Below are 26,028 nucleotides of genomic sequence, written 5' to 3'. Positions count from 1 at the left end.
TTACCACCCTTTAAACCCTCGTGGTACAAGGTCGGTAGAAACATCTCAGCCAAATCAAAACTGGCCAGACTTAAACAGCTCTCGTTCTCAGCTGCCTTTCTCGACAGGCTGCAAGTGACCGCACATGTGGGGTAGATCTTGGAATCTAGGGGCGGGGCCGCAACACTCACCGGTCGGCTGGCCATCATCATGGCTGCCCAAACCTTACCACCTGCTAAATCATTACTGAGGAGGACGTCCGCGTCCTTCCTCGGGAATTCTGATCGCACCTCTATTTCAACTGGTCCAGATACCAGCTCACAATCCATAATGACCTTATGTAAGGACACCATTTCTGTCCTTTTACAGCTACCATTCTCGTCTTTCGACCAAACTCTAATACCTTACTGCTGATCAACGACAGCTCAGCCCCCGTGTCTCTCCAGGTCCGTATGGGAACTGGTGTGTCTCCCTCCCTCACAGACACGGTTCCGTGTGACAGACAAGTCTCCAACCCTTCTCGTACTCTGTTTACCCAGGGCTCTCTTGTCGATCTACTGATTACCACGGCACATCCGATAGGGACTGCTGCTTTCCCCTTTCCTGTTTCTTTCCTCGGAGCAAAGCACCGCGATGCAATATGTCCCACTTTTCCACAATTAAAACAGGTCAAGCCCGGAAATCTCTGGCCGTCTGGCCTTTCCCCCTCGACCTGACCACTAGTTCCCGGCAGGACCTCTGCCTCAGCCGGCGGACATTTCGCGATCATTCCTACGGTCTCTCTGGGAGCTTTTATTCGAGGAAAACTCTGTCTTGTGGGTTAGGGCATATTCATCTGCGAACCTAGCAAATTCTGAGATGGACTTATCCGGCTTCTCATTCAGATACGTCCGGATATCCTCCAAAACACACCCTTTAAATTCCTCAATCAGAATTAGCTCCCTGAGACGCCCATAATCCTCTCCCACTCTCTCTGCGGTGTACCACCAGTCCAAGAGCACACCCTTCTCATCGGCAAACTCGGTATGCGTCTGATTCCACCCTTTCTTTAAACTTCTAAACTTTTGTCTATACGCCTCAGGTACTAGCTCATAACCCTGGAGAATGGCCACTTTTACTTTGTCATAACTCTCCTCCTCTCCCTCCTCCATGGCCAATGCCGTATATGCCCGCTGTGCCTTCCCCTTTAACACACTTTGTAACAGTGCCACCCACTGACCTTTGGGCCACTTCTGATTCACTGCCACCTTTTCAAAAAGCAAGAAGTAACTATCGACGTCCGTTTCCTTGAACGGAGGAACTAGCCTCAATTCTCGACTAACATTGAAATGCTCCTCTTGGTCTGACCCCAGAACTCGTGGCTCCTGCCGTAACTTCTCCATCTCCAAGTCATGCTTTCTCTGTTTCTCTTTTTCATCTGCTTCCAGCTGTTTTAACTTCATTTCATGCGCTCTCTCTCCCTCTCTCGGTTCTCTCTCTCTCTTGCTCTATCTTGGCCCTCTCCCTCTCTTGCTCTCTCTCAGCTGCCTCCAGCTGCTTTAACTTAATTGCATGTTCCAACTTTAATTTCTCCAACTCTAACTGAGCCATCCCACTAGCGGGTGCCTCTTCAGGGATATTTTCCAATATCTCATCTGTAAACACCTTCTTCCCAATATAATACCGAGTTATTGCCCTTCGCACCTCTTGGTTTTTCATTGACAACCTCACCCCTGCGAGGTTTAACTCCTTCGCCAATTTTATCAAGTCCGATTTGGAGGCCACCTCCAGCGCCTCCAGAGTTGGGTTTTCTATACACTCACCCATGTCCATCTTTGCTGGTTTCCCGTCTGGCTACCCACGTAACCAGATCCAAGTTTTGGACTTACAATCCCGATTCACTGCCCTGCCAATTTGGTGTCAAATCCCGAGACGAGAACCCCAACTTTGTTACGAAATTCCCGTAATTGGATTTCTTACCAGCAAAGATAGGGAGGTCCGTTGAAGTCTGATGGTACTATTTTCAAAAGTATTTATTGATAAAGGGCACAAAAAGAAGATTAATGCAAACATACAGATAATATACGTCATCAATACTAAATCTAAGTGCGGGTATAATAATAACCAATAAGAAATAACTCTATCGTTGTCTAGGGGTTACTGTATTGTCTGATGGAAAGCTATCAGTCACTATCAGTTCGTTCAAGCTGCAGCGTAGTTGGGTTTAAGAGCAATGCGGTGTAAACTTGCCTGGGTCTTTTACGATGTCAATCCGTTGAGTCAGGGGAGCGGGTTTCCCCGTTGTTAGCTAAAAAGCCGTTTTCCGTGGTTTCAGCCACCAATTCCAGCCACGGAATTGAATGCACATGGCTTGGTTTCCGATGACCGTCTGCTGTTACGTGGTCGCTTAACGTTTCTTCTGGTGTGTCTGAGGGGTTGTTCCTACAGCCCCTCTTTTATTCTGACTCGCAGGGTCATAGATGTAATTGGACAGAGTGTAATTGGAGTTCAATCCATGGGGAAGATTAGTTTCTGGACAGGTTGTAATTGGGGTTCAATCTGTGGGGAAGATTAGATTCTGGACAGTGTAATTGGGGTTCAATATGTGCGGAAATTTAGATTCAGGACAGAGTGTAGTTCAGTTTTAATTTGTGGTGGAGATTAGATACTGGACATAGTGTAATTCAGGTTCAATCTGTTGGGAAGATTACATTCTGGACAGAATGTAATTGATGTCCAATCTGTGGAGAAGATTTGATTCTGGACAGAATGTAAATGTGGTTCAATCTGCGGGGAAATTAGATTCTGGACAGAGTGTAATTGTAGTTCAATCCATGGGGAAGATTAGTTTCTGGACATTGTAATTGGGGTTCAATCTGTGGGGAAAATTAGATTGTGGTCAGTCTATATTTGGGGTTGAATCTGTGGTTGGGGGTGATGCAATCTCTCCCTCAACCAGCCCACTTTGCCCGAGGGCATTCACGTAGCAGAACATCTCAATCCACAAATCTGTCTCCAAGAGACAATGGCCATGTCCCGTAGCTTTACATCGCTATGGGGGGGAGAAAAGTGACATCCTGCACATCTCCCCCTCATGTCTTGGGCCCCCCCGTTTGACTCAACCGAACAGTGATCTGGCAAATCTCACAAAGGAGGGGGCTACGGACGTAACAATAACATATTATTGTCCATACAGTGGCAGTCATTCCCATGTAGTGCACTCCCTCTTGAAAAGATTTTCTCCAGGTACATCTCTTGAGTGCAATATCTTTCCAGATTTTAGATGAACTTATTCAGCTGGGCACTTTGTCCTTCATTCAACTGTGAGTAAAGAATCTGTTTGGGGAGACGTGAGTTAGGCATTGGAATGCCTGACCTATCCATCAGAGTTGTGTTCCTTTATCATGGTGGAAATGGTGTTCATATTGCCCTCCTCTAGTATGCTGGTGTTAGTCTGAAATAGAAGGGAAAACAATAATGCATCACCCTCTTCTAGAAGTCAATGAACAGCTTTTCAAAGATCGAAGTAAATTTATTAACAAAGTATGTAAATGTCATCATACATAGCTTTGAGATTAATTTTCTTGCAAGCATGCACAGTATATCGAAGAAACAGAATAAAATTTCAGGAACCTGACGGTTGAAGGGTATTAACTGTACCCAAATTCTGTGGTGTGGGTCCGAAAACTCCAGTAACTTCTTCCTGATGGCAGCATCGAGAAGATGACATGGTCAGGGTGGTGACTGTCCTTGAGGATAGATGCAGCTTTCTGGTAACAGTGCTCCATGTAGATTTGCTCAGTGGTGGCAGTTCTTTACCTGTAATGAACTGGGCAGTGTTGTCTACTTTTTGCAGGATTTTTCAATTCTCGGCTATTGGTGTTCCATACAAGGCCATGTTGCAACCAATCAAATGCTCTCCACTGCACATCTGCTGAAGTTTGTCAGAGTTTTAGATGTCATCCTGAATATGCACTATCTCTTGAGGAAATAAAGGTGCGAAATAGAAGATATGCTTTCTTTATATCTGCCCAGGACAGGTCCTCTGAAATTATAAGACTGAACAGTTTAAAGTTGATGACCGTCTCCACCACTGATCTCCAGATGAAGATAGCCTCATAGACCTCAGGCTTCCTCCTCCTGAAGTCAATCATCAGCTGTTTGGTCCTGCTGACATTGAGTGAGAGATTGCTGTTGTGGTACCACTCAGCTAGGCTTGCAACCTCCCTCCTATATGCTGATTGTCACCACCTTTGATTTGGCCAGTGTAAGTGGTGTTATCAGTGAAGTTATATATGGCATTGGAGCTGTGCTTAGCCTCACAGTCACAAGTATAAAGAGAGTAGAGCAAGGGGCTAAGCACACAGCTTGTGTTGCACTTGTCCTGATGGAAATTGTGGGGGAGATATTTTAGCCAATCTGAACTGACTAATGTCTGCAAATGAGGAAACTGAGGACCCAACTGTTCAGGGAGCCATTGAGGTTAAAATCTGGAAGCTTCTTGAAGCTTAACTGGGAATCAGAGAGTTCTGCCATCAACCATTTTGGGCTGTACAACTTGGAGTTTAGAAGAAATTGGGGTCATCTTGTTCAAACACATAAGACTTTGGTTTGACAAGAGAGATGCTGGATTGTTTTCATTAGTATCTGGAACAAGGAATTTACCTACAGATAATGATCCAGTGGTATAAAACTGACGTGTTGGAAGAGGGAAATGATGGTATAGATGTGGAGAATGGATCACGCAGGGGAATAAACATTTGGTGATGGAGCCTGGAGAAAGATGATGGAAGAGGAGTTGAGAGAAGCACCGACCAGCCCCGGCTTGACTGTCTGGTGGGCAGGTTTGAGCTGAGAGTCAATTCTCCTCCTCTCCTGTCTGTCTGACCTGTACCCAATTCCTTTTAGCTGCCCACATCCAACCTCAGCCAACCAGAGTATGAGATTCCTCATACCTGCCTTGTCTTTCTGCCAGTTCACTCACAATCTGGCATTGTACTGAGTGTGCATCAAGGAGTTGAGGGGAATGAGCAAGTTGATTGTTTGGCCAATAAGGCAATTAAAAGTTCATCTGTGGATATAGACCTTCCAATTAGCAAATCAGAAGCTAAGGGTTTGGTGGCACTAAGAATTAGTGGTTATGACAAAACTTGTGGGATAAAGGGCAAAGGAGAGACAGAATGCATAAAGCTGTTAGATGGATGGGAGAAGGGGGTAAGACAAAACGGGAAGGAATTAAATTGACCGAACTTAGAATTCAGCATATTATACTTTATTCCTTATATCTTGTTGGAAAACACTCTGGGGTGTGTAGGTTTTGTCATCATTATGAAACAGTTGGAGTCAGCTGGAGACGCTCATGGAGTGAGTACCGTTTTGGATTCGCTCCATAACCTTTACTTTTTTTAACCTTTGATTACCCTTATTCAGCTTATTTTCACCTATATCGAAAGTTTCTTTATTCTTTTTTTTGGATTTACTCCCAAGAGTTTGTTGTGAACTTTTGAAGATATGCAAACAGAAATGTCTCTCAGGTCTAAGGGACGGGATCCCGGACGTAATCCGAACGGTAACGGAAAAAAAGCAGGCTCCGACACAACAAACACAATTAACTTTTGAATTGTTTATGGAGGTTTTGGATAAAAAATTTGCTGAACTAAAACAATTTTTTAAAGAAGATATAAAGGCTTTTCAAGAGTACATGGTTAAGACGGATTTAGTAATTAAACAGCAACAAGCTCTTATTGCGTCTCTGCAAGAAGAAGCTCGGAAGCGAGATTTGACTATTGGAAAACTGCAACAGGATTTAATTTCGACCATTAAGCTGATGGAAGCCCTTAAAGCCAAGAGTGACGATTTTGAGAATCGGTCCAGAAGACAGAACTTACGTGTACTTGGTCTTCCAGACGGCATAGAAAAAGATGACCCTTCGAAATATTTTGCTCAACTTTTATAAGAAGCTTTTCCGACGATTTTCCCGAATAACCCCCCTTTATTGGATCGGGCACATAGAATTCGGCGTCGATCACCGAGTGTTACAGACAAACCTTCGGTGATAATTGTCCGGTTCCATTATGTACATGACAAAGAACAAGTTATAAGAGCAGCTCGTCGGGTAGGAATGATTAAAATCAAAGATTTTTGCTTCCGCCTGATCGAAGATTTTAGTTCAGATCTTTTAAAAAGAAGGCTTCTTTTTAAACCGTTGATGGCTGAATGTTATGAGAAAAATCTGAAACCTGCGCTTCTATACCCCGCGAAGCTTCGAATTTCTCCGTCGAATGCTCCACGACAAATTTTCCTTTCAACTTCAGAAGCGAGAAAATATCTGGAGGAGAACTTTCCTACTGCTACAGACACCAGTCTTTAATAAATGAATGATTCTGATCGTGTAAGATGGTTCTCGATCTCTTAAACCAGAATTAAAATCTGGTTATTGGTGTAGGTTCATCCTACACTTTATACTCAAGTTAAAGTGTGTTTGCGTCATGTTAATTGTTTTGCCTTATACACTTTAATCATTTAACTACATACTTGTCTATTAACTTTGTTCCTTCGAAGGTATATTTTTAATTCTTTGAAGGTAAATTTTTCCTTGATTAAGATGGTGGTTTTTTGGAAAAGATTTTTGGTTTTGCTTAAGATGGCATTATGTTTATATTTTTCGCGTTTCTTCCGTACAATGCATCGTTTATCTTAGCTTAAATATTTTTTGTTTTGTCTGGGCCAGAGCCCGAGTTATAATTGTTTTTTAGTGATTATATTTTTATTCTTTTTACAACTAACTATACTTAGAAATATAGTTTTTATTATAGCGATTTTATTTTTAAAGTTGGGCTGATTCTTTTATATATATCCTTTTTATATGGAGTGTTCTTCAGCTGACATGGGGGTAGGATTAGTCTTACTTTTTCTCTTTTTAAATCATATTTTGGCTTGTTCTCTTTTTCTCGGGGGGTGGGGGATGGTCTGTTTTCTAATTCTTTTTTTTTGTACCAGTTTGTGTTAGTTTTTTTATTCGGGCTGTTTTTGAACTTCAAATATGTCTGTGTTGTCGTCACTTCCGGGTTTTCTCACTACTTTTGTTCCTCTTCCGGGTGCATGAGTTTATAAGTTGGTTAACCCTTTCTATACCAAAGGGTTGATTTTAGAATTATGGCTCAGACCATTAATTTTGTGTCTTGGAATACTAATGGTTTAAATCATCCAATTAAACGAAAGAAGATTTTCAAAGTATTCCAAAGGCTTAATGCTCATATCATTTTTGTACAAGAAACTCATGTGAGGAGGGAGGACAAATTTCGTTTTTTTAGATTTTGGCGGGGTCAACAGTATCACGCAAATTCGAATGCTAAAGTAAAAGGAGTTTCAATTTTTATTGACTCCTCTATTTCATTTGTTCAACATGATATTTTTTCGGATCCGAATGGCAGATTTTTGTTAATTACGGGTTTACTTTGTAATAAAAAGGTTGCTTTGGTTAATGTTTATGCTCCAAATGTGGATTGTCCTGACTTTAAGTCTTTATTTACTTCTTTACCCAATCTAAACGAATATAAGTTAATAATGGGTGGTGACTTTAATTGTTGTTTAAATCCTCTGATGGATAAATATTTATCTATTCAGACTTTACCTAATAAGTCGGCCACTTGTATTAACTCTTTTTTGACTGACAATGGAGTTTTTGATATTTGGAGATTCCGTTATCCTTAAGACAAAGAGTTTTCTTTTTTCTCACATGTTTATCACTCTTATTCAAGAATTGATTATTTTTTTGTAGACTCTTGTTTTATTCCATTGGTAATCGGTTGTAACTATGATATTATAGCTATCTCTGATCATGCTCCGTTATTACTTTCTATGAAATTTACGGATACAGCTTCTAATGCTAGACAATGGCGATTTGACTTTACCTTGTTGCAAGACTCTGACTTTATAAAATTTATGGAGGAGCAGATCGACTTCTTCTTCTCAACTAATTCTACAGATGATATTTCCTGCGGAACACTTTGGGACACTTTTAAAGCTTATATACGTGGACAGATTATTTCTTATTCTGCTGGTTTGAGGAAACGTATCAAGATGGAAACTCTTTTATTGGTTGATAAAATTAAAGAGATTGATAAGAAATATTCGATTGCTCCTAGTAAGGAGCTTTACAAACAAAGGGTTGAACTTCAAATGGAACATAGTTTATTACTTACATCCTCGATTGAAAATCAATTAATGAAAACTAAATCTGATTTTTATATACATAGTGATAAATCTGGTAAACTGTTAGCTAGTCAATTGAAGAATGCTCTGGTTAAACATCAAATCACTAAGATTGGTCAGCAGAATGGGAATCTGACAGTTAATCATGATGAGATAAATAAGGCATTTCAAGATTTCTATACCTCCCTGTATCAATCTGAATTTCCTCAAGATTATAATACCATGTCTGATTTTCTTGGAAAATTAAATTTTCCAAGGTTATCATCTGATGATCTTTTGATATTGGATACTCCTATTACGGATGTAGAAATTAAAGGGGCTATTTCCTCAATGAATTCTGGGAAAGCACCGGGTCCAGATGGTTATACAGTTGAATTTTTAAAATTTTTTTCCGCTACTCTTTCCCCTTGGTTAGGTAAGGTTTTTGAGGAGGCCATTAGATTAGGGAATTTGCCACAATCTTTTTATAGAGCTTCTATTTCTCTAATATTGAAGAAAGATAAAGACCCTACTAATTGTGCTTCTTATAGACCTATATCTTTATTGAATGTAGACTCCAAGATTTTTTCTAAGTTACTGGCATCTAGATTGGAGAAGGTATTACCCAAAATTATTTCAGATGATCAAACTGGCTTTATTAAAAATCGTTATTCTTTTTTTAACATTAGGAGATTGTTGAATATTGTTTATACTCCCTCACATGATACTTCAGAATGCGTGATTTCATTAGATGCGGAGAAAGCATTTGACAGAGTTGAATGGCCTTACTTATTTAATGTGTTGGAGAAGTTTAATTTTAGTCTGATATTTATATCATGGATTAAATTGATTTATCATACTCCAGTAGCCTCAGTGGTTACCAATAATCAAAGATCTCCCTTTTTTCGCCTATTTCGGGGCACTAGACAGGGATGTCCTCTTAGTCCATTACTATTTAACATTGCCTTAGAACCTTTGGCAATTGCCATCAGACAATCACAGGATATTTTGGGTATTAATCGTGGGACAGATATTCATAAGTTATCTTTGTATGCAGATGATTTATTATTATTCATTTCTAACCCGGAGAAATCCATTCCAGCAGTTTTATCATTATTGGCTCAATTTAGCGAGTTTTCTGGGTATAAGTTAAATCTTAATAAAAGTGAATTGTTTCCATTGAATAAACGGGTCCCAATTTATGGAAATTTACCCTTTAAATTAGTTAATGACTCTTTTACTTATTTAGGGATCAAAATCACAAAAAACCATAAAGATTTGTTTAGATTTAATTTTTTACCCTTAATTGATCAGATTAAAAGTTTGTTTACTAAGTGGTCACCTTTGTCTCTATCCCTAATAGGTAGGATTAATGCTATTAAGATGGTTATTTTACCTAAGTTTTTATATATTTTTCAAGCGATACCAATTTTTATCCCGAAATCTTTTTTTACTAATGTTGACTCTAAAATTTCTTCATATATATGGCAGTATAAAAATCCCAGGTTAGGTAAAACATATTTACAGAAGACAAAAAAGGAAGGCGGGTCAGCATTACCTAATTTCAGATTTTACTATTGGGCAGTTAATATTAGATATTTGTTATGTTGGTTGAAAGATGGGGGTGGATCTTTTGGCCCTTGTTGGGTGAGTTTAGAATCTAAATCGGTATCAGCTTATGCTTTGGGTTCTATTTTAGGGACTTCTCTCCCTTTTGCTCTTTCTAAATTGCCGAAACGAATTGACAACCCGATAGTTAAACATACATTGCGTATATGGTTTCAATTTCGGAGATTTTTTGGGTTGACTCAATTCGTTTTAAATAGTCCTATTGTATCTAATTGTTTTTTTCACCCTTCCATTATAGATCAAGCTTATTCAGCTTGGAAAACTAAGGGATTACTAAGATTTTCTGATTTATTTTTAGATAATTGTTTCATGTCTTTTGAACAATTATCCAACAGATATAACTTGCCGAGATTTCATTTTTTTAGATATTTACAGATTGGACATTTTTTAAGTTCTGTACTCTCTACGTTTCCAAATTTTGTGCCTTCAGATACTTTGGAGAGTTTATTTGAATTAGACCCTTTTCAAAAAGGGCTTATTTCAAAACTTTATAATATAATTATGAAGATACGTTCAGAGCCTCTTTATAAGACTAAACAGGATTGGGAAAGAGAGCTTAGTTTTAGTATTTCTAGTGAGAATTGGGATAGAATTCTTCAATTAGTTAATTCATCATCATTATGTGCTAAACATTCACTAATACAATTTAAGGTCGTACATAGGGCCCATATGTCCAAGGATAAATTAGCTCATTTTTACTCTCATATAAGTCCTATTTGTGATAGATGTCATTCTGAAATTGCGTCTTTAACTCACATGTTTTGGTCGTGTTCATTTTTGGAGAAATATTGGAAAGATATTTTTGATATTATTTCTGCGGTTTTGAATATTGATTTACAACCTCATCCTATTACCGCAATTTTTGGTTTACCAACGTTAGATTCACTGCATTTATCTTCTTCAGCCCGTCGAATGATTGCATTTCTATCTCTGATGGCTAGCAGATCTATATTGTTGAATTGGAAAGAAATTGATCCTCCCACTGTATTTAATTGGTTCTCTCAAACTATGTTATGTTTAAATTTAGAAAAAATTAGAAGTGGTACTTTTGAGACTTCTATTAAATTTGAAAAGTTATGGAGACCGTTTATTCAACATTTTCATATGATGTAATATGACCCTGTGCCAAGTTCATTTGATTTCCCAGTTTTCAGCTTATGTATTTTGAGAGGACCAGAAGTGACGGCATTGATGAATACTTATTTTTGTGAGATATTATAAACAGCCCGTTTTTTTTCCTTTTTTGTTTTTTTCTTTTATATTACTTATTAGTTATAGTTATTAGATTAGATTAGCTAGTTCTGCATTATATAAATTTTTTTTGTTTTTTTTTCTTTCTTTTTTCTGTTTTTTTTATATTATACATTATGAAATATTTAGATTTACTATGTCCATACATATATCTTATGGCTTATGTCTTGGTAAACTCATTTATATTGTAACTATTATGTATGTTTTTTTTCATATGTAATGGAATGTGTATGTTGGTAATTTCTTTATCAATATATCATCTGTATTCTGTCCATATTACTAATATTAATAAAAAGATTTAGAAAGAAAAAGAAACAGTTGAACACATTCTTTTACAATGTGAAGTATACAAGGCTGAAAAAAAATGGCAAATGCAGGATGCACTACTCGCTTTGGGGGTTGACAGTTTTCACTTAAAAACTAAGTTATGGAATTGACTTTAATTTTATTCACAATGTTGTCTTTCATTATTTCCAATCTAGAGGGCTTTCGGGTAATTTAGTTTTCATTTGATAAAGAACTAGTAAGGGTTTTATTTCCCAACTCTGCACCACACTGCAGTCCAGTTGGCGGCGGTAATGCACCTTTAAGTTTGACTGCCAAACATCATTAAAAGTCGGAAGAAGAACGTACTGAGCAGCTGCCGCTAGGTCCAATGGAATTTGCAGGGGGAGGCGATAGCCCGCCCCCACGAGCCGGGTAACACGGAAAAAAAAAGTTATGTATTTCGGTGGCGATGAAAGTGGAAGATGAGGAATTTGTTGAACTTTTGGGGTGAGGAAGAGAGCGATATTGAAGGGCGGTCTGGGGAAGGGTGAAGGCGGCGGCAACAGCAAGGGAGTATGAAGGGGTAGTAGTGACAGGTGGAAGATTTGGGGTAGGACGGAGGGGAGGTGTCCGGCGTGGACTGTGGTGGTGGTGGAGGAGGGGGGTGGGGGTTGGGGGGTGAGGGTGGTGCTGTCCGTAGGTGGAAGAGACAAATGAGTATTATCAGAAAAAGATCCCAGACGACTGTTTACCCGTGTCCGGGAGCGATTCAAACCTTCAGACATAGCGTCATCACAGGAGCGGATTTACTGGAGGTTCGTACCCTCTTACTAGCGAAAGTTCACACTTTTTGTAAACTTCCCATCGAGCATACTGGACGTGTCCGATGCAGGTCGGTGTGGTTTTGGGGAGACTGACGGAGCTGTACTCCGGTCGGTGACCCCATTGGAAAATTGGAACGGAAGGAACGTGGTGGGGTTCAGAGCAGAAAAAATACGGGTCTTTATGTTAATGTATGTTTTTGTCTTGCATGACAAAATTGTGATTGTTGTGTGTTGACTAACAGGGTCGGGCGAGGATCCGCAGGATGGTGAGATCTCGTCAGGGACGAGCGCAGGACTGGGTTCCTGGCTTTGGCAGTTGATCGCTGGTAGCTCGGAGAAGCTTCAGTGTAACGGTGAGAGGACAGGGTTCGGGCATTTGCCTCAACTCGATGGGCTCAAGGTTTTCCACAATGTACATTCTGCCGATGTCCCGCATCTCTGCATCTCCCTTTGGTCCCTACAAGCACTCCCCCTCTCTGTGAACCACTCTAGCCCTTCCTGTACGAACTCCAAGAGTCCATGATTTCCACGGTCAGGATGGTACCCTGTGCAACCCCTGCCCTCAGATGCCCCCGTGATGCAACTTGAGGAAGTGTCCTGCAGTAAAATGACAATTGTTACTGTCACAGCATTTGGGATCTTTCCTTACCCTGACTGATCCATAGTGGTACAAAGCCTTTTCCCAACACATGAACTGTTTACCCATGCCTGTAGGTATTCATCTCTGAGCTATGAGGAATGTTAAATCAGCTACATTTCCTTCCATTGCTGAGAATTACCCTGAGTGAAATGTGCTGGTGTGAGGCAGGATGAGTGAGCACAGGTTTTGTGTTTTACAGTGCAGTGTTACGGTCGAGGAGACGTCCATGAGAAGATCGTGAAGGAGCTGGACATCTCGCAGTGTGAAAAGCCAGGAGTTCCCTGTGTTCTGTTTGTCTACAAAGTGTCTTGTGTAATTCAGGATCTTCAGAATGTCCTCCAGAGTGTCACAGGTAGATTGATGCTTGCATCCTTTTTAACAGAGAATTCATAGGTGACAATTTTTGTTTGGGATCCCCCACTCTTTTGAAGACCTCTTTCTACTGTCAGCTATTCCTTCCTTCTGAGAGAAAATAATTGTAACTGTACGTAATCTTTGGGATTGTTTCATTGTAGAAGAAGGGACAAACACTGAGGTAGCACCTTCCTTATTCAGTACATTGTGTAGGACACGGGTGAGTTCCCTTGCTCTGTTTAATTTGGTCTGTGTGGATCTTCTCTGAAGCTGAGTGGGGGACTGGGGACTGGGCTGAATGTACCAGAGGAGAAACTGTGCCTCCAGTAATGCTGCCACTCCCGTGGTGATGTGAGTGACAGTACTGGTGAGGGGGAGGATGCCTTATACACAGACAGCATCAACCCGGCGCCACAGGGCAGGAAGGTGCATGCAGCCGCTGGTGGAAGGTGCCGAACCCAGAACTGATGTGCCCTGCGGGTTCCTGCAGTGGGTAGGGCACACACTCCCCTCACAAATCACTTTAATACTGTGTTTCAGGAGAGGGGAGAGCACGGAAGGAAGACATTTGTGCCGTGATTCTGTTGGTCAGCTGCAGAGATGTGGCAGAGGAGATGAAGAGAACAGATCCAGAGTCATTTCCAGAAGGAACAGAAATTATGGCCGTGACTAATCCAGGTATGAATGACTGTTGGAGTGTGTTGAGTCCTTATGCCAATGACAGCAATCTCCCTGAGGCATTCACTCCATCAGAGTGGCATCGACTGGACCAGATCCAGAGGAGTTTCCTGTCTTGGCAGGTAAAAACTACCCTTCCCTGGCCACACATCACTCTGTACTGTAAACTTCCCATGTGGAATATCAGGGATATGTCTGATGTGTATCAGGGGTGGGAGACTGATGAAAATTTGGACAGCAATCGCATCGGGAGGAAGAAATGTTCAGAGCTGGAGATCCTGTGGGTCTTGTGTTCAGTTCAAGCCTGTGTCTTAACCAACAGGCTTCTGATTGCCATTTGTGTTGTCCAATAGGGTCAGGCAGGGTGGTGAGATCCTGTTAGCTCAGAGCAAGGCACTGGGTTCTTGGCTTTGGAACCAATGCAACCATTGGTTGATCAGCTTCAGTGTAAGAGAGAGAGGATAGGATTGGGGCAGTGTCCGAAAAGCAATGGGCTGAAGGACCTCCACAGCCTCCAGATGATGAACCCTTGGAGTCTGGCTGTGGCTTTGCAGTGGCCCCTCTGCTTCCAAGGAGGAGATTCTGTGCAATATGAGAGTTTGGGTTCTCCCTGTCTCCTCCACCCTGTCTGTAGGTGTGTCTGCATTCCCATCCTCTCTGGCCCATACAATCTTCCCTGTCTTTTTTCTCTGGTTTCGACATACGCAAATCCCCCGCCATCTCTGTGAACCCTTCCCTATCACTTTGAATGTCTCTGTACCTAGACCCGTCCCCATCTCTGTTATCCACCCCATTCAGTGATGTGAGACTGGGGACTGCTCTCTGTCACTCTGAGGGATGAGGGATGACTTCACGCTCTCTTTTCAGTGTTGAGGGCAAAGACCGGGACCCACCACAATCTGTCTATCACCACAACAGGTTGAAGGCAGATGCAATTTCAATGGTTCTTCACAGGGTCTTGGATCACCAGGGTGACACAAACATCTATACCAGGTTGCTATTTGTTGACTAAAGCTCAGCTGATATTTTGAGGTGTAAAGGGCCACGGGTCTCCTGTGTTCTGTTTATCTACAGAGTGTGCAATGGTCAGAAAGCTTAGAATGGGTCACAATCTGCTCCAGCTTCTACACTCTACTCTGATTTCAGAGGGTACTAACTCTCTGCATTTTTCTGTGCAGAGAGTGGGGACGTGTGTGGGTTCTGAGGTCACTTCATGTCTGTACCGTGGGTGACAGGCTTCTGATTCTCATGTGTGTTGTTTAATAGGGTTGCTCGAGGATCCACAGGGCGATGAGATCCGGACAGTACCATGGACGGTACTTCATTCTTGGTTCTGGTACCTGTGGGACAGATATATTATAGACAGAAGCTCGGAGAAGCTTCAGTGTAACGGTGAGAGGACAGTACATCCACACATCCACAGTCTGCCAACGACAGGTTTACAGAGTATAGTTGTGGCTTCTCAATGGTGACAGCTCCACTTCCAGGGAGGGGATTCTATGGAACTTGAGAGTGTGGTCCATGCTGCCTCATCACAGTCCATACCACACTCTGTATTTTTCTGCATTCTCCTCCACTCCGGCCACTACACCCCTCTCTGTCTCCATATCTCCCTCCGGCCCTTACACACCTCCCTGCCTCTGCAACCCTCTTTGACTGTGACATCTTTCCCAGTCACTGAGAACCCCTAAACCCCTCCAGACCCTATACCTCTTCCCTTCCTGTCTCTGTATCATTCCCTCATTCAGATCTAACACCCCTCCCCGCCCTGGCCCCTACTTCCTCTTTGACTCTGTTGACCCATGCCACTGGATCTCCATCTCTGAGCTCAGACAGACATTAAATCATCTCCTCCCTTTCCGTTACAGAGAAGTACCCTGAGTGAAATGTCCCTGGTGTGAGGCAGGCTGAGTGAGCACAGGTTCTGTGTTTTACAGTGCAGTGTTACGGTCGAGGAGACGTCCATGAAAAGAGTGTGAAGGAGCTGAACATCTCCTCAGGTGAAGGTCCAGAGATTCCCTGTGTTCTGTTTGTCTTCAAAGTGTCTCGTGAAATTGAGGATCTTCGAAATTCCTTACAGTGGGTCACAGGTAGATACTCTCATTTTCTGTCTCTAAGTGATCTGAATTTTTTATCTTTAGGGGTTCTGCTGTTTTCTGTCTCTTGTCTCCTCTCACTAAGTCATGTGGAGCATCAAAGTATCTGTTGGGGATTTAGGCAGCATCTGTGGAGTGAAAGGGATCGATGATGTTCCCTTTTAAAACTCTCCATCTGGGCTTTTATTTCCGTAAATCCCTCCAGCCCTGCATTCTTCCCCATCTCTATATCCTCCTTTATTTCCCTTTTCTGTAACTTCCTCCACCTTGATACCAGTTATCTCTGTTACTCTCTTCCAGCCCCTTCACGCCTCCTTGCAGCCTGTATACCTCACCCCATTACTGAAACCCTCTCCTGACCCTCCACCCCATCCTCTTCTCTGTAAGCCTCTGTTACTGCTATCAACCTTCAACAATAGTCATCAGTTTAGGCCCAGAGAAAATCTGTCTTTGCTGACAAATACCTTTAGTGACTCAGTTAACAACATCCACATGAGTTATCAATACCAAATGCTGGAGTGCGCACCCTTTGCATCTACATGACACCTCCAGCTACTATGCTGGAGGTGTAGCTCCCTCCATGCCCTTTCACAGGTCTGACTTGTATCTGTCTCTACAACTCTCACTGTGACTGAAGTGCCTGTCTCATTGCTTCACTGGCTTTAGCTTTTGGTCAATACCTGCTAATGATGTCCACTGTCCTCGATCTTGGGAAACTGAGGGTAAATATACTTGCCACCGAGGTTACGCAAGGGAGACAGGCTGACTGAAACCGTGAAGGTAATCTGGGAAGATCAGAAGGAAGAGATATGATCCTGTGGAAAGATGTGGAAGTTGTGAGAAGGTTGTCAGGGTAGATGCTAAGGGCTCAGAGACCAGCTGGAGAGTTTGATCACAGAACCGTCTGACTAGGACAGTCTCCTATTTGTCACTCAGGGGTCCTTCCACTCCATTGTGTGGCGTGGGAATAAATACAATAAACAGACAAGTACAATGTGATGAATAAAATCTCTGTAATTCCACCACAGAGAAACAAGGGTTGAAACGTAGAAACATCTGTGCTGTGATCCTGGTGGACAAGTGTTTGCATAAGTGGAAAATGCCGGTGGAAGTTAATCACCAGGGAATATTTGATACTGACACTGTTGTCGTGCGAATTCTCTGGGATTCCCCGGAGCAGATTCACGAGGCGATGGACAAAGTGAAGCAGAGCATCAGGAGGTGGTGGGGTGAGTAAAGGTTTCAACACAGCTTGTTTTGCTCTTGCTAATCCTCGTGTGTGATGCACAGGCAGTGAGGAGACCCTTCACTCTGGAGAGCTGTCTGCTCTATAGGTGAATCCACACCCACAGAGATCGACTCTTCACCATGCTCTGAACTGGTCAGGGAAACCATTCAGTTCATCTGGTGAGAGACTATTACCTCTGTCTGAGTATTAAAATTACATTCCAGCTTCCCATGTTGTGCCCTTGTGGTGAAAACCTCAGACAGCTGGCTGACTGAATTCCATTTTCCTATTGGACCTGCATACTGGCTCTCTCACAAGAGCTGGAATGATGCAGAGTAGCAGCAATTCCCAGACCACTCTCCTTCCCTGCAGTAAACAGTTGGTAATGGGGATCACTGTCTAGGGTCAAACGGCGTTCTTTTCCACCTTATCAGTCTGTGCAGACACCTTAGGGAGTCTGTGAACTTCGACACCATGTTTCACTTGTAGATCATCTTGTTACGGGATCTCCCAAGATACAACTTTTGGCTGGTTAAACTCCATCTGCCATTTTTCTGCCCATATCTACAACTAATCTATATGCCACTATATTCTTTGACAATGTTCTTCACTATTCACAATACCACATATATTTGTGATGTACAGTACATAAATTACTTGGGTGAAAATATAAATGGAAACTATATTCGGCGAAAATGCCAATCCCTGTGGGGAAAAAATGTTGATAAACGTGAGGTGCTACATTTTTGTAGGAATAATCCAAATAGGGCATACATCGTAAATGGTAGGGCATTGAAGAATGCAGTAGTACAGAGTGATCTAGGATCCCTGATGGTGGATTCTCATGTAGATAGGGTGGTGAAGAAAGCTTTTGGTATGCTGGCCTTTATAAATCAGAGCATTGAGTATAGGAGTTGCGATGTAATGTGAAAATTGTACAAGGCTTTGGTAAGGCCGAATTTGGAGTATTGTGTACAGTTCTGGTCACCGAGTTATAGGACAGATGTCAACAAAATAGAGAGAGTACGGAGAAGATTTATTAGAATGTTACCTGGGTTTCAGCAGCTAAGTTACAGGGAAAGGCTGAACAAGTTAGGTTATTCTTTGGAGCATAGAGGTTTGAGGGAGGACTTGATAGAGGTATTTAAAATAATGAGGAGGATAGATCGAGTTGACGTTGATAGGTTTTTTCCATTGAGAGTAGGGGAGATTCAAACAAGAGGACATGATTTGAGAGTTAGGGGGCAAAAGTTTAAGGGTAACACAAGTGGGAATTTCTTTACTCAGAGAGTGGTGGCTGTGTGGAATGAGCTTCCAGTAGAAGTGGTAGAAGCAGGTTCGGTATTGTCATTTAAAGTAAAATTGGATAGGTATATGGGCAGGAAAGGAATGGAGGATTATGGGCTGAGTGCGGGTCAGTGGGACTAGGTGAGTGTAAGTGTCGGCACGGACTAGAAGGGCCGAGATAGCCTGTTTCCGTGCTGTAATTGTTATATGGTTATATGGTTGTCTTTTCTGTGGATCCTAGGTATCTGAATCATCTGAATGAGATTCCAAAGTTGAACCTTTGTTTCCATGTATAAACCATCCAGATCTCTATATTCATCAGTAGCCTTCATCACCAGCTGAATAAAAGCAAAATTCAGTCCCTGGTGCTTGAGGTGCCTCCAAGGTGCCAGGGTCAGGGATGCGTCAGAGACTGGCTGTGGAACATCCTCAGGAGGGAGGGTGAGCAGCAGGAGATGACAGTGACAGAGGTAAACAGAGAGAAAAGACCCGGAGCAGTAACCAGAGGCAGTTAGAAAAGAAGCTGAAAAACAGGATCTCAAAAGTAATAATTTCTGAAATATTCTCAGTGTCACGTCCCAGAAAAACGGATCAGATGAACGTGTGGCTGAGGAAGTTGTGCAGAGGACAGTGTTTCAGGATTTTACATCAGTGAAACCTTTCTGGGGAAGGGGTGACTTGTAGTAGAAGAAAAGTTTGCATCTAAACTGAAAGAGAACCAATGTCCAGGCTGGAGGTTCACTTGTGCTGATTGGAGGGGCGGGGGGACGTGGGTGGTTAAACAACTTTGGCAGGGGGCAGACAGGCAGGAGGAAGGTAACGGGTATGATGGGATGAACAGGGTGAAGGGTGGTTATGTTAATGCTGAGGTCTAACGGATAATGCTGAGGAACATGGGTCAGTGTGTCCACAGTCCTGACTCAGCAAATGGAAAGCTGAAGGTAAATATCCCTACTCCAGAGATCATGCAGAGTAGAGACTCACTGATTCCTCCGAGAGTGATCAAGGAAGATCAGAAGAAAGAGATGCCATTCTCTGAAAAATGAGGGAGTCAGGAGGGGATGTTGAGGGTTAACACTGAGACTTTGGGGACCAGTTGGAGAGGTTGATCACAGAATTGTGTGAAGGGGTCACTCGGAGGTTCTTCCACCCAGTTGTGCTGCATTGGAATTAATGCAATAAACAGAGATTGGTACAGCCTGGTGAATGAAATCTGTATAATTTGATCACAGGGGACAACTGGACTGTGATCCACACAGCAGAAACTTTGGATAATCTGTATAAACCAGTGGATGTTGCTTACCAGACAATGCTTAATCCTAAAACCGTGGTTGTGAGAATGCTTTGGGATTCACCGGAGAAGATTCAGGAGCAGCCCTGCTACAAGAAAGCAGTAGACAAAGTCAAACAGAGCATCAGGATGTGGTGGGGTGAGTAAAGGTTTCAAAATAAAGCTCTTTTCCAGGTGACTGATCCCTTACGAGAACTGTTAGGGAACAGTGACCACTGCACCTTAAGTTTTCAGATACTTATAGATAAGGATAAGGATGGACCTTGCAGGAGAGCATCAGATTGGAGCAGAACATATCAGAGAATTCGGCAGTAACTGGTGAGGGTTAACCGGGGACAGCTGTTTTTGTGCAAGTCCACATCTGACACATGGACGGTGTTAAAAATCAATGGCACAAAGTAGGTATGTTCCAATAGGGAGGAGGGATTGGAAACTTTGGTTACTGAGAGATGTGATGGATTTAGTCAAGCAGGAAAAGGAAATGTATGTAAGACTGAGGAAACTAAACTCAAAGGGAGCCATTGAGGAGAATGAAGAAACAAAAGTAACTGAAGGGAATTACGAGAACCAGCAAGTGCCGTGAACAGTAGGACTTTACTGAGTCCAGCACACTGCTCAAGCCTTCACAGTTTACTACAGACCTCAATATCAGACCGGACAACATCACCCCACACGGTGTATAGTTCTACAGACACATGCTGCAGCCACTGTGTGTGGATTGGTGGATGAGAGCCAGTGGAGCAAAACTCTGGTCCCAGATTTTCTTTTGGTGCCGGTTACTGCCGTGTCAGACGGTGACATCGATGGTGAGGTAGTATGTATCGACATTCTCATGCTCCCTACACACAGCTGATGGGTGTGGGGATGCTGTAGCATCAGTGGTTCATCATTTTCCAGATCTCTTTTCCTCCTTGCTGCCTCTATTCTCACCTCATAATATATGAGTGAGAACTGCTTTCTCTGCCGGCCATTCAGACAGGAGGAGCTGGATCCAGTGGGATGTATCAGTACTATTGCTTCTCATCCAGGTTCTAGGAGAGACTTGAGTGGCAGTGACAACAGCATGATACACTTTTGACTTGGTCTGTGGCTGAACCTCTTTGATCCATAGTTCTTCCAAACTCAGATCTGGATTTTCCTGTTCTTTTGTTGACTTCATCATCAATGTCCAGATGAAGGGTCTTGACTAGAAATTGTGCCATCCAGTTCCAGGATTTCTCATTTCATTGGAAGGGTCATACAGTGTCATCAGAATAATTAATAGGCAGAGATGTCAGCTTCCTTGTCAATTATTCAGGGTGCTCAGACATGGAAGTCCATTTGATTCCAGCACATCACACCTGGAACATCTAATGCTTAAGTGTTGGCCAGGTATGTACCTGTCTTGGGAGTTCATTTCAGCTATCCTTAGGGCAGTTCTACCTCTGACCCCAGGCAGATAGGAAGCCTGCACTCATAAACTATACTCTGTGGTTAACAGCTGTGAAATGGAATACCCAAAAGACTCTCTCATTGCCAATGACTTCAACCACACCAATTTACACCAGGGTTCCAAACACCCTTGACCATTGTTACACTGAGCCGATCTCAGCCCCTGTCCACCACCAGGCTTTGCTCCTTCTCCCTGCATATAAACAGGAACTAGTACAGAGAGTGGTACGGTGCTGAGGATATAGGTGCAGTCCTGTACAATGCCTTGAGATATCAGTCCATGTTCAAAGGCTCAGGCAACTTAGAGTATTTATGTCATCAACATTATGGACTTCATCAAAAAATGTGCAGAGGACTGTGTACCAAGGAGATTAATCTATATGTTACCAAACCAGAAATCATTGGACACACCAGGATATACAATCCATGAAGTCCAGGTCTGCAGCATGCAAATCAGGTGATCTTGACTCTTACAAGAAATTAGGATGGGAAATCAGAGATGCAAAATATGCACACACGACAGGCGCACACATATATGCACTCTACTGTGCAAAAACCATCGAGGCTGTGTGGGATTACCCGGAGAGGCTACTAAATACATGAATAATCACACTTTTTTTGTAACTGATCACTCCGATCAATAGCCTGTAACTTCCCTTTCAGAGATGACCCTGTACAACTGCATTTCTGCAATATGAACAGAAGTCTTGGAGGAGCAGGACAGTTGTGGTGTGGCATGTACAGACCAGTCGAGGCGGTGTGCCCCAGGCCAGAGTGTGGGGAATGAGACAGTGTTTGGACAATTTTGGGGCCGGGACAAATTGGAAAGGTCAGGTACATGCCGAATACTGGTGGTGGGTCCTAGACCTGAAAGTATTTCAAAGTGGTAGGGCTGGGTCCAAGAATGAAGAACAGCCTGAGGTTTGGATGAGTTAAGCACCGGGCCAGATTGAAAAGGTCAGGGTGTTGGGACAGAGGTGAGGGGATGGCTGATGCTCAGCTTGCTGCTCCGTGAGATTCATCTGGCCCATTGCTTCTTTGTCATCCATATCACTGATTGGGAAATCGAGAGGCATAAGTTTGCATTGAGAGGGAAGAGACGTAATTGGAGCATGAGAGGCACCTTCTTCAACCAGAGGATGATCAAGCTCCCAGGGGCAGTGTTTCAGGCAGGTAGAATAATACTTAAAAGGTAGTTGCTCAGGGGCTTATGCATGGGGAATGTCTTGAGGGGTGTGACAAACAGGAAAAGATTAGACGACAGACTTGGTTGGCAGAGGTCTGATGGGATAAGTATCTGCTTCCATGTCTGTGATGTGGGATGTGGGGAACTGAAATGGACCTGCAGTGGGCTGACAGGTTGAATGGCTTCTTACTGGGCTCTGACTCGTATCAGCAGGGTGAAAACGATCATCTCCTCCAATCATGCGTTGGTCGCTCACAGCTGGGTTGGAAGGAGGGAAGATGGGGATGTGAGGAACCCATGTTCGATTCATCCCCCTCCTCCACTCACTGTGCTTCTAATGTTAGTAGAACATCCCAGACAGTTTACTGACCATGGGGGGAGGGGTCATGGTATTGTAAACGGAATGGGTTCCTTCTGTCTATCCCCACAATAGGTCAAAGGCAGATGCAATCACAATGGCTCTTCACAGGGTCTTGGATCACCTGGGCAATACAAACACCTATACCAGGATGCTATTTGTTGACTAAAGCTCAGCGTTTAACACCATCATTTCCACAGCTCTGATCAATAAGATACAGAACCTGGGACTCTGTCCTTCATCTGAAGTTGGATCATTGACTTCCAAACTGGACGACCACAATCTGTGTGGATTGGTAATATCACCACCTCACTGATGATAAATACTGGCGCACTTCAGGGCTGTCTGCTTAGCCCACTGCTCTGTTCCCTTTATATCCATAACTGTGTGGCTAGTTATAGCTCAAATGCCATCTATAAATTTCCCTATGATATAACCATTGTTGGTAGAATCTCAGATGGTATTGAAAAGACATAGAGGAGTGAGATATACCAATAAGTTGAGTGGTGTCGCAGCAACAACCTTGCACTCTATGTCAGTAAGACCAAAGAGCTGATTGTGCTCCTCAGAAAGGGTAGGACGAGAGAACAGAAACCAATCCTCATAAAGGGTACAGACGTGGAGAGAGTGAGCAGTTTCAAGTTTCTGGGTGTCATTCTGACAGGCGCAAAACAGTCTGGTATTGTGGGGGTGGGGGAGATCTGCGGCACAGATTGAAGGAAGCTACAAAAAGTTTTAATATTGGTCCACTCCATCTTGAGAAATAGCCTTCGTGGTATTCAAGAGATCTTAAAGGAGTGGTACTTCAGAAAGGTGGCATCCATTATTAAGGACTCCATTAACCCAGGACATACTATCAGGAAGGAGGTACAGAAGCCTCAAGGCACACACACAGCAATTGAGGAGCAGCTTCTTCCCCTCTGCCATCCAATTCCAAAATGGACATTGAATCCACGAACACTACCACACTTTTTTATACATATTATTTCTGCTTACAGTATTTTAAATTTATTATATATATATATATATATATACACTTTTTTCTCTATGATCATTTATTGCATTGCACTGCTGCCACAAAGTGAACAAATGTCACAACATATGCCGATTATATTAAACCTGATTCTGAAACCCAGTGTGTAATGAGTGGGTAACGGGTATAATGGGATGAACAGGGTGAAGGATGGTTATGTTAATGCTGAGGTCTAACGGATAATGCTGAGGAACATGGGTCAGTGTGTTCGCAGTCCTGACTCAGTAAATGGAAAGCTGAAGGTAAATATCCTTGCTCCAGAGATCATGTTGCTCAGGTGCATGGGAATGTTTCAAGGGGTGTGACAAACAGGAAAAGATTAGATGACAGACTTGGTTGGCAGAGGTCTGACGGGCCAAAGTATCTGTTTCCATATCTGTGGTGTGGGATGTGGGGAACTGAAATGGACCTGCAGTGGGCTGACAGGTTGAATGGCTTCTTACTGGGCTCTGACTCGTATCAGCAGGGTGAAAATGATCATCTCCTCCGATCATGCGTTGGTCGCTCACAACTGGGTTGGAGGGAGGGAAGATGGGGATGTGAGGAACCCATGTTCGATTCATCCCCCTCCTCCACTCACTGTGCTCCCAATGTTGGTGGAACATCCCAGACAGTTTACTGACCATGGGGGGAGGGGTCATGGTATTGTAAAAGGACTGGGTTCCTTCAAGTGAGTTAATGTTTATGTCCTGTGTAGAGTCACTGATATGGATGAACAGTAACAGCAGAATGAAGGTGATGTCACAGTAAAGTTCTTTATCTGTTTCTGCCTCACTTTTATCAAACTGCCAAACTTAACTCATTGACCAGTCACAAGCCGCATTCAAAGTGAAATGGGAAGCAAAAAAACAGACTCTGATTTCCAGGGCATTTTGTTCACAGGGTTCTAGGGAGAGTGAAATAATACTTAGGGATATGGAAGAGGATTTGTTCCTGAAGCTGGAGGGAGTGGACAGACTAAATGAGTACTTGGCATCAGTATTCAACAAGGAGGGGGATGTGGAGAACATTGATGATGTGGTGTGGATTGTTGGTAATCTTGGGCTTGTTGATATCAAGAAAGAGATGTTCGTTCTTTTGAAGGCGGACGTCCCCAGGGCCTGATGGGACCCACCTCAGATTATTGAGAGAGCCAAAAGAGTGGCCTTGACAATCTTCCTCTCCTGTCTAGTCATCACTGAAGTCCCAGAGGAGAGGAAAATCCCTATGTTGTTCTTCCACATGATGAGGATCATCCAGCAAGATCATCCAGAAGACATTATTGGAGATGTTTATTAGGAATGGGATTTACATTTGTTACAGATAATCAACATGGTTTTTTGCAGGGGATGTCATACCTTATGAGTTCACTGAGATAATTATATGATAATTGATGAGGGTAGGCCAATGGATGCTGTATACATTCTTTCAAGATGAAAACATAGCAATTCATGTTTTCACTTTACATTTCAGATTATTCAAAGGATACATCTGCGTTCACCACCCTGTAATGGACCAGTGGTAGTTTCCCTGAATCAGGTGTGTGTTCCTGACTGGACAGAAGTAAATGTGATGATGTCATTAACCCATTTCATCCAATCAGCTGATTCTCTGTTTCCCTGTTGTGGAAGAAAATTAAGAAGAAAGTTCAATTTTGTTTTCAATTATTGCTTAAGACTTTAGTCATGAGGGTGACAGGATTAGATGCAGATAGTGTCTTGCTTATACAATCTAACAATAGCTAGAAATAGATCGTGCCAATGATGTGGTATTGTTATTTTTTTTTCCTGAAACTGTCTTGCTAGTAGAGGAACAGGCTGTAGATGTGCAATTCTAATTTTGTGTTTCATGTGGGAACATTGGTAGACTTGCTGATACCTTAGAAGTGCTTCTTGAAATCGCTGGTAAAGTATGTTTAGCTGTTGGCTATTGCCCTAAATCTACTGTATAAAGTTAAGATGTAATCTGACATTGATGGGGTTGTAAGACAATAGCTGCCCATGGTCATGTATTAAAGGATAACCTTATACCATGATCTGTGTCTTTATTTCTGTTCCCTAACAGAGTAAAGTCTCTCACAGTAACTCTGTTATGGTAAATCAAGGTAAATTCAATGACAGAAATTTAGCAACAAGAATGGGATCCCTATGACCCTGGATTTTGAACAAACCCATCCGTGAGACTCACTCCAGGAAGAGGAGTTAAGCCCAGACTGGGGTGTGCCTATCTGTGAGACTTGCTTGAAAGGATAGAAGTCAAGCCCAGATTAGGCTGTGCCTACCTGTCAGACTCATTCGAGCAAGGGATGACAAGCGCATCAATGAATAAGAGGGAAGAAGGACACT

At 42.6% G+C, this 26,028-nt stretch overlaps 1 protein-coding gene across 1 annotated transcript; it reads left to right on the top strand.

The window, feature by feature from the left end:
- Nucleotides 1–11,701: 11,701 nt before the first annotated feature.
- Nucleotides 11,702–25,718, top strand: LOC132396337 (uncharacterized). The gene is made up of 9 exons (XM_059973879.1): nt 11,702–11,805; nt 12,365–12,475; nt 12,962–13,114; nt 13,657–13,794; nt 15,061–15,186; nt 15,732–15,884; nt 16,919–17,119; nt 19,638–19,835; nt 25,157–25,718. The coding sequence occupies exons 1-9, from the start codon at nt 11,781–11,783 to the stop codon at nt 25,192–25,194; spliced, it is 1,143 nt and encodes a 380-aa protein (XP_059829862.1). The 5' UTR covers nt 11,702–11,780; the 3' UTR covers nt 25,195–25,718.
- Nucleotides 25,719–26,028: the final 310 nt, after the last annotated feature.

The sequence above is a fragment of the Hypanus sabinus genome, chromosome 1 (genome assembly GCF_030144855.1).
Source record: "Hypanus sabinus isolate sHypSab1 chromosome 1, sHypSab1.hap1, whole genome shotgun sequence".
Classification (NCBI taxonomy): domain Eukaryota; kingdom Metazoa; phylum Chordata; class Chondrichthyes; order Myliobatiformes; family Dasyatidae; genus Hypanus; species Hypanus sabinus.
The sequence above is the reverse complement of the archived record's forward strand: the minus strand, read 5'-3'. Positions and strand labels throughout refer to the sequence as shown.

Coding starts and splice junctions, on each gene's coding strand:
- LOC132396337 (XM_059973879.1), top strand. CDS start 11,781: ATGAGGAATTTGTTGAACTTTTGGG. Junction 15,187..15,731: donor GGAGAAGCTTCAGTGTAACG/GTGAGAGGACAG, acceptor TGTGTTTTACAG/TGCAGTGTTACGGTCGAGGA. Junction 17,120..19,637: donor GAGCATCAGGAGGTGGTGGG/GTGAGTAAAGGT, acceptor ATTTGATCACAG/GGGACAACTGGACTGTGATC.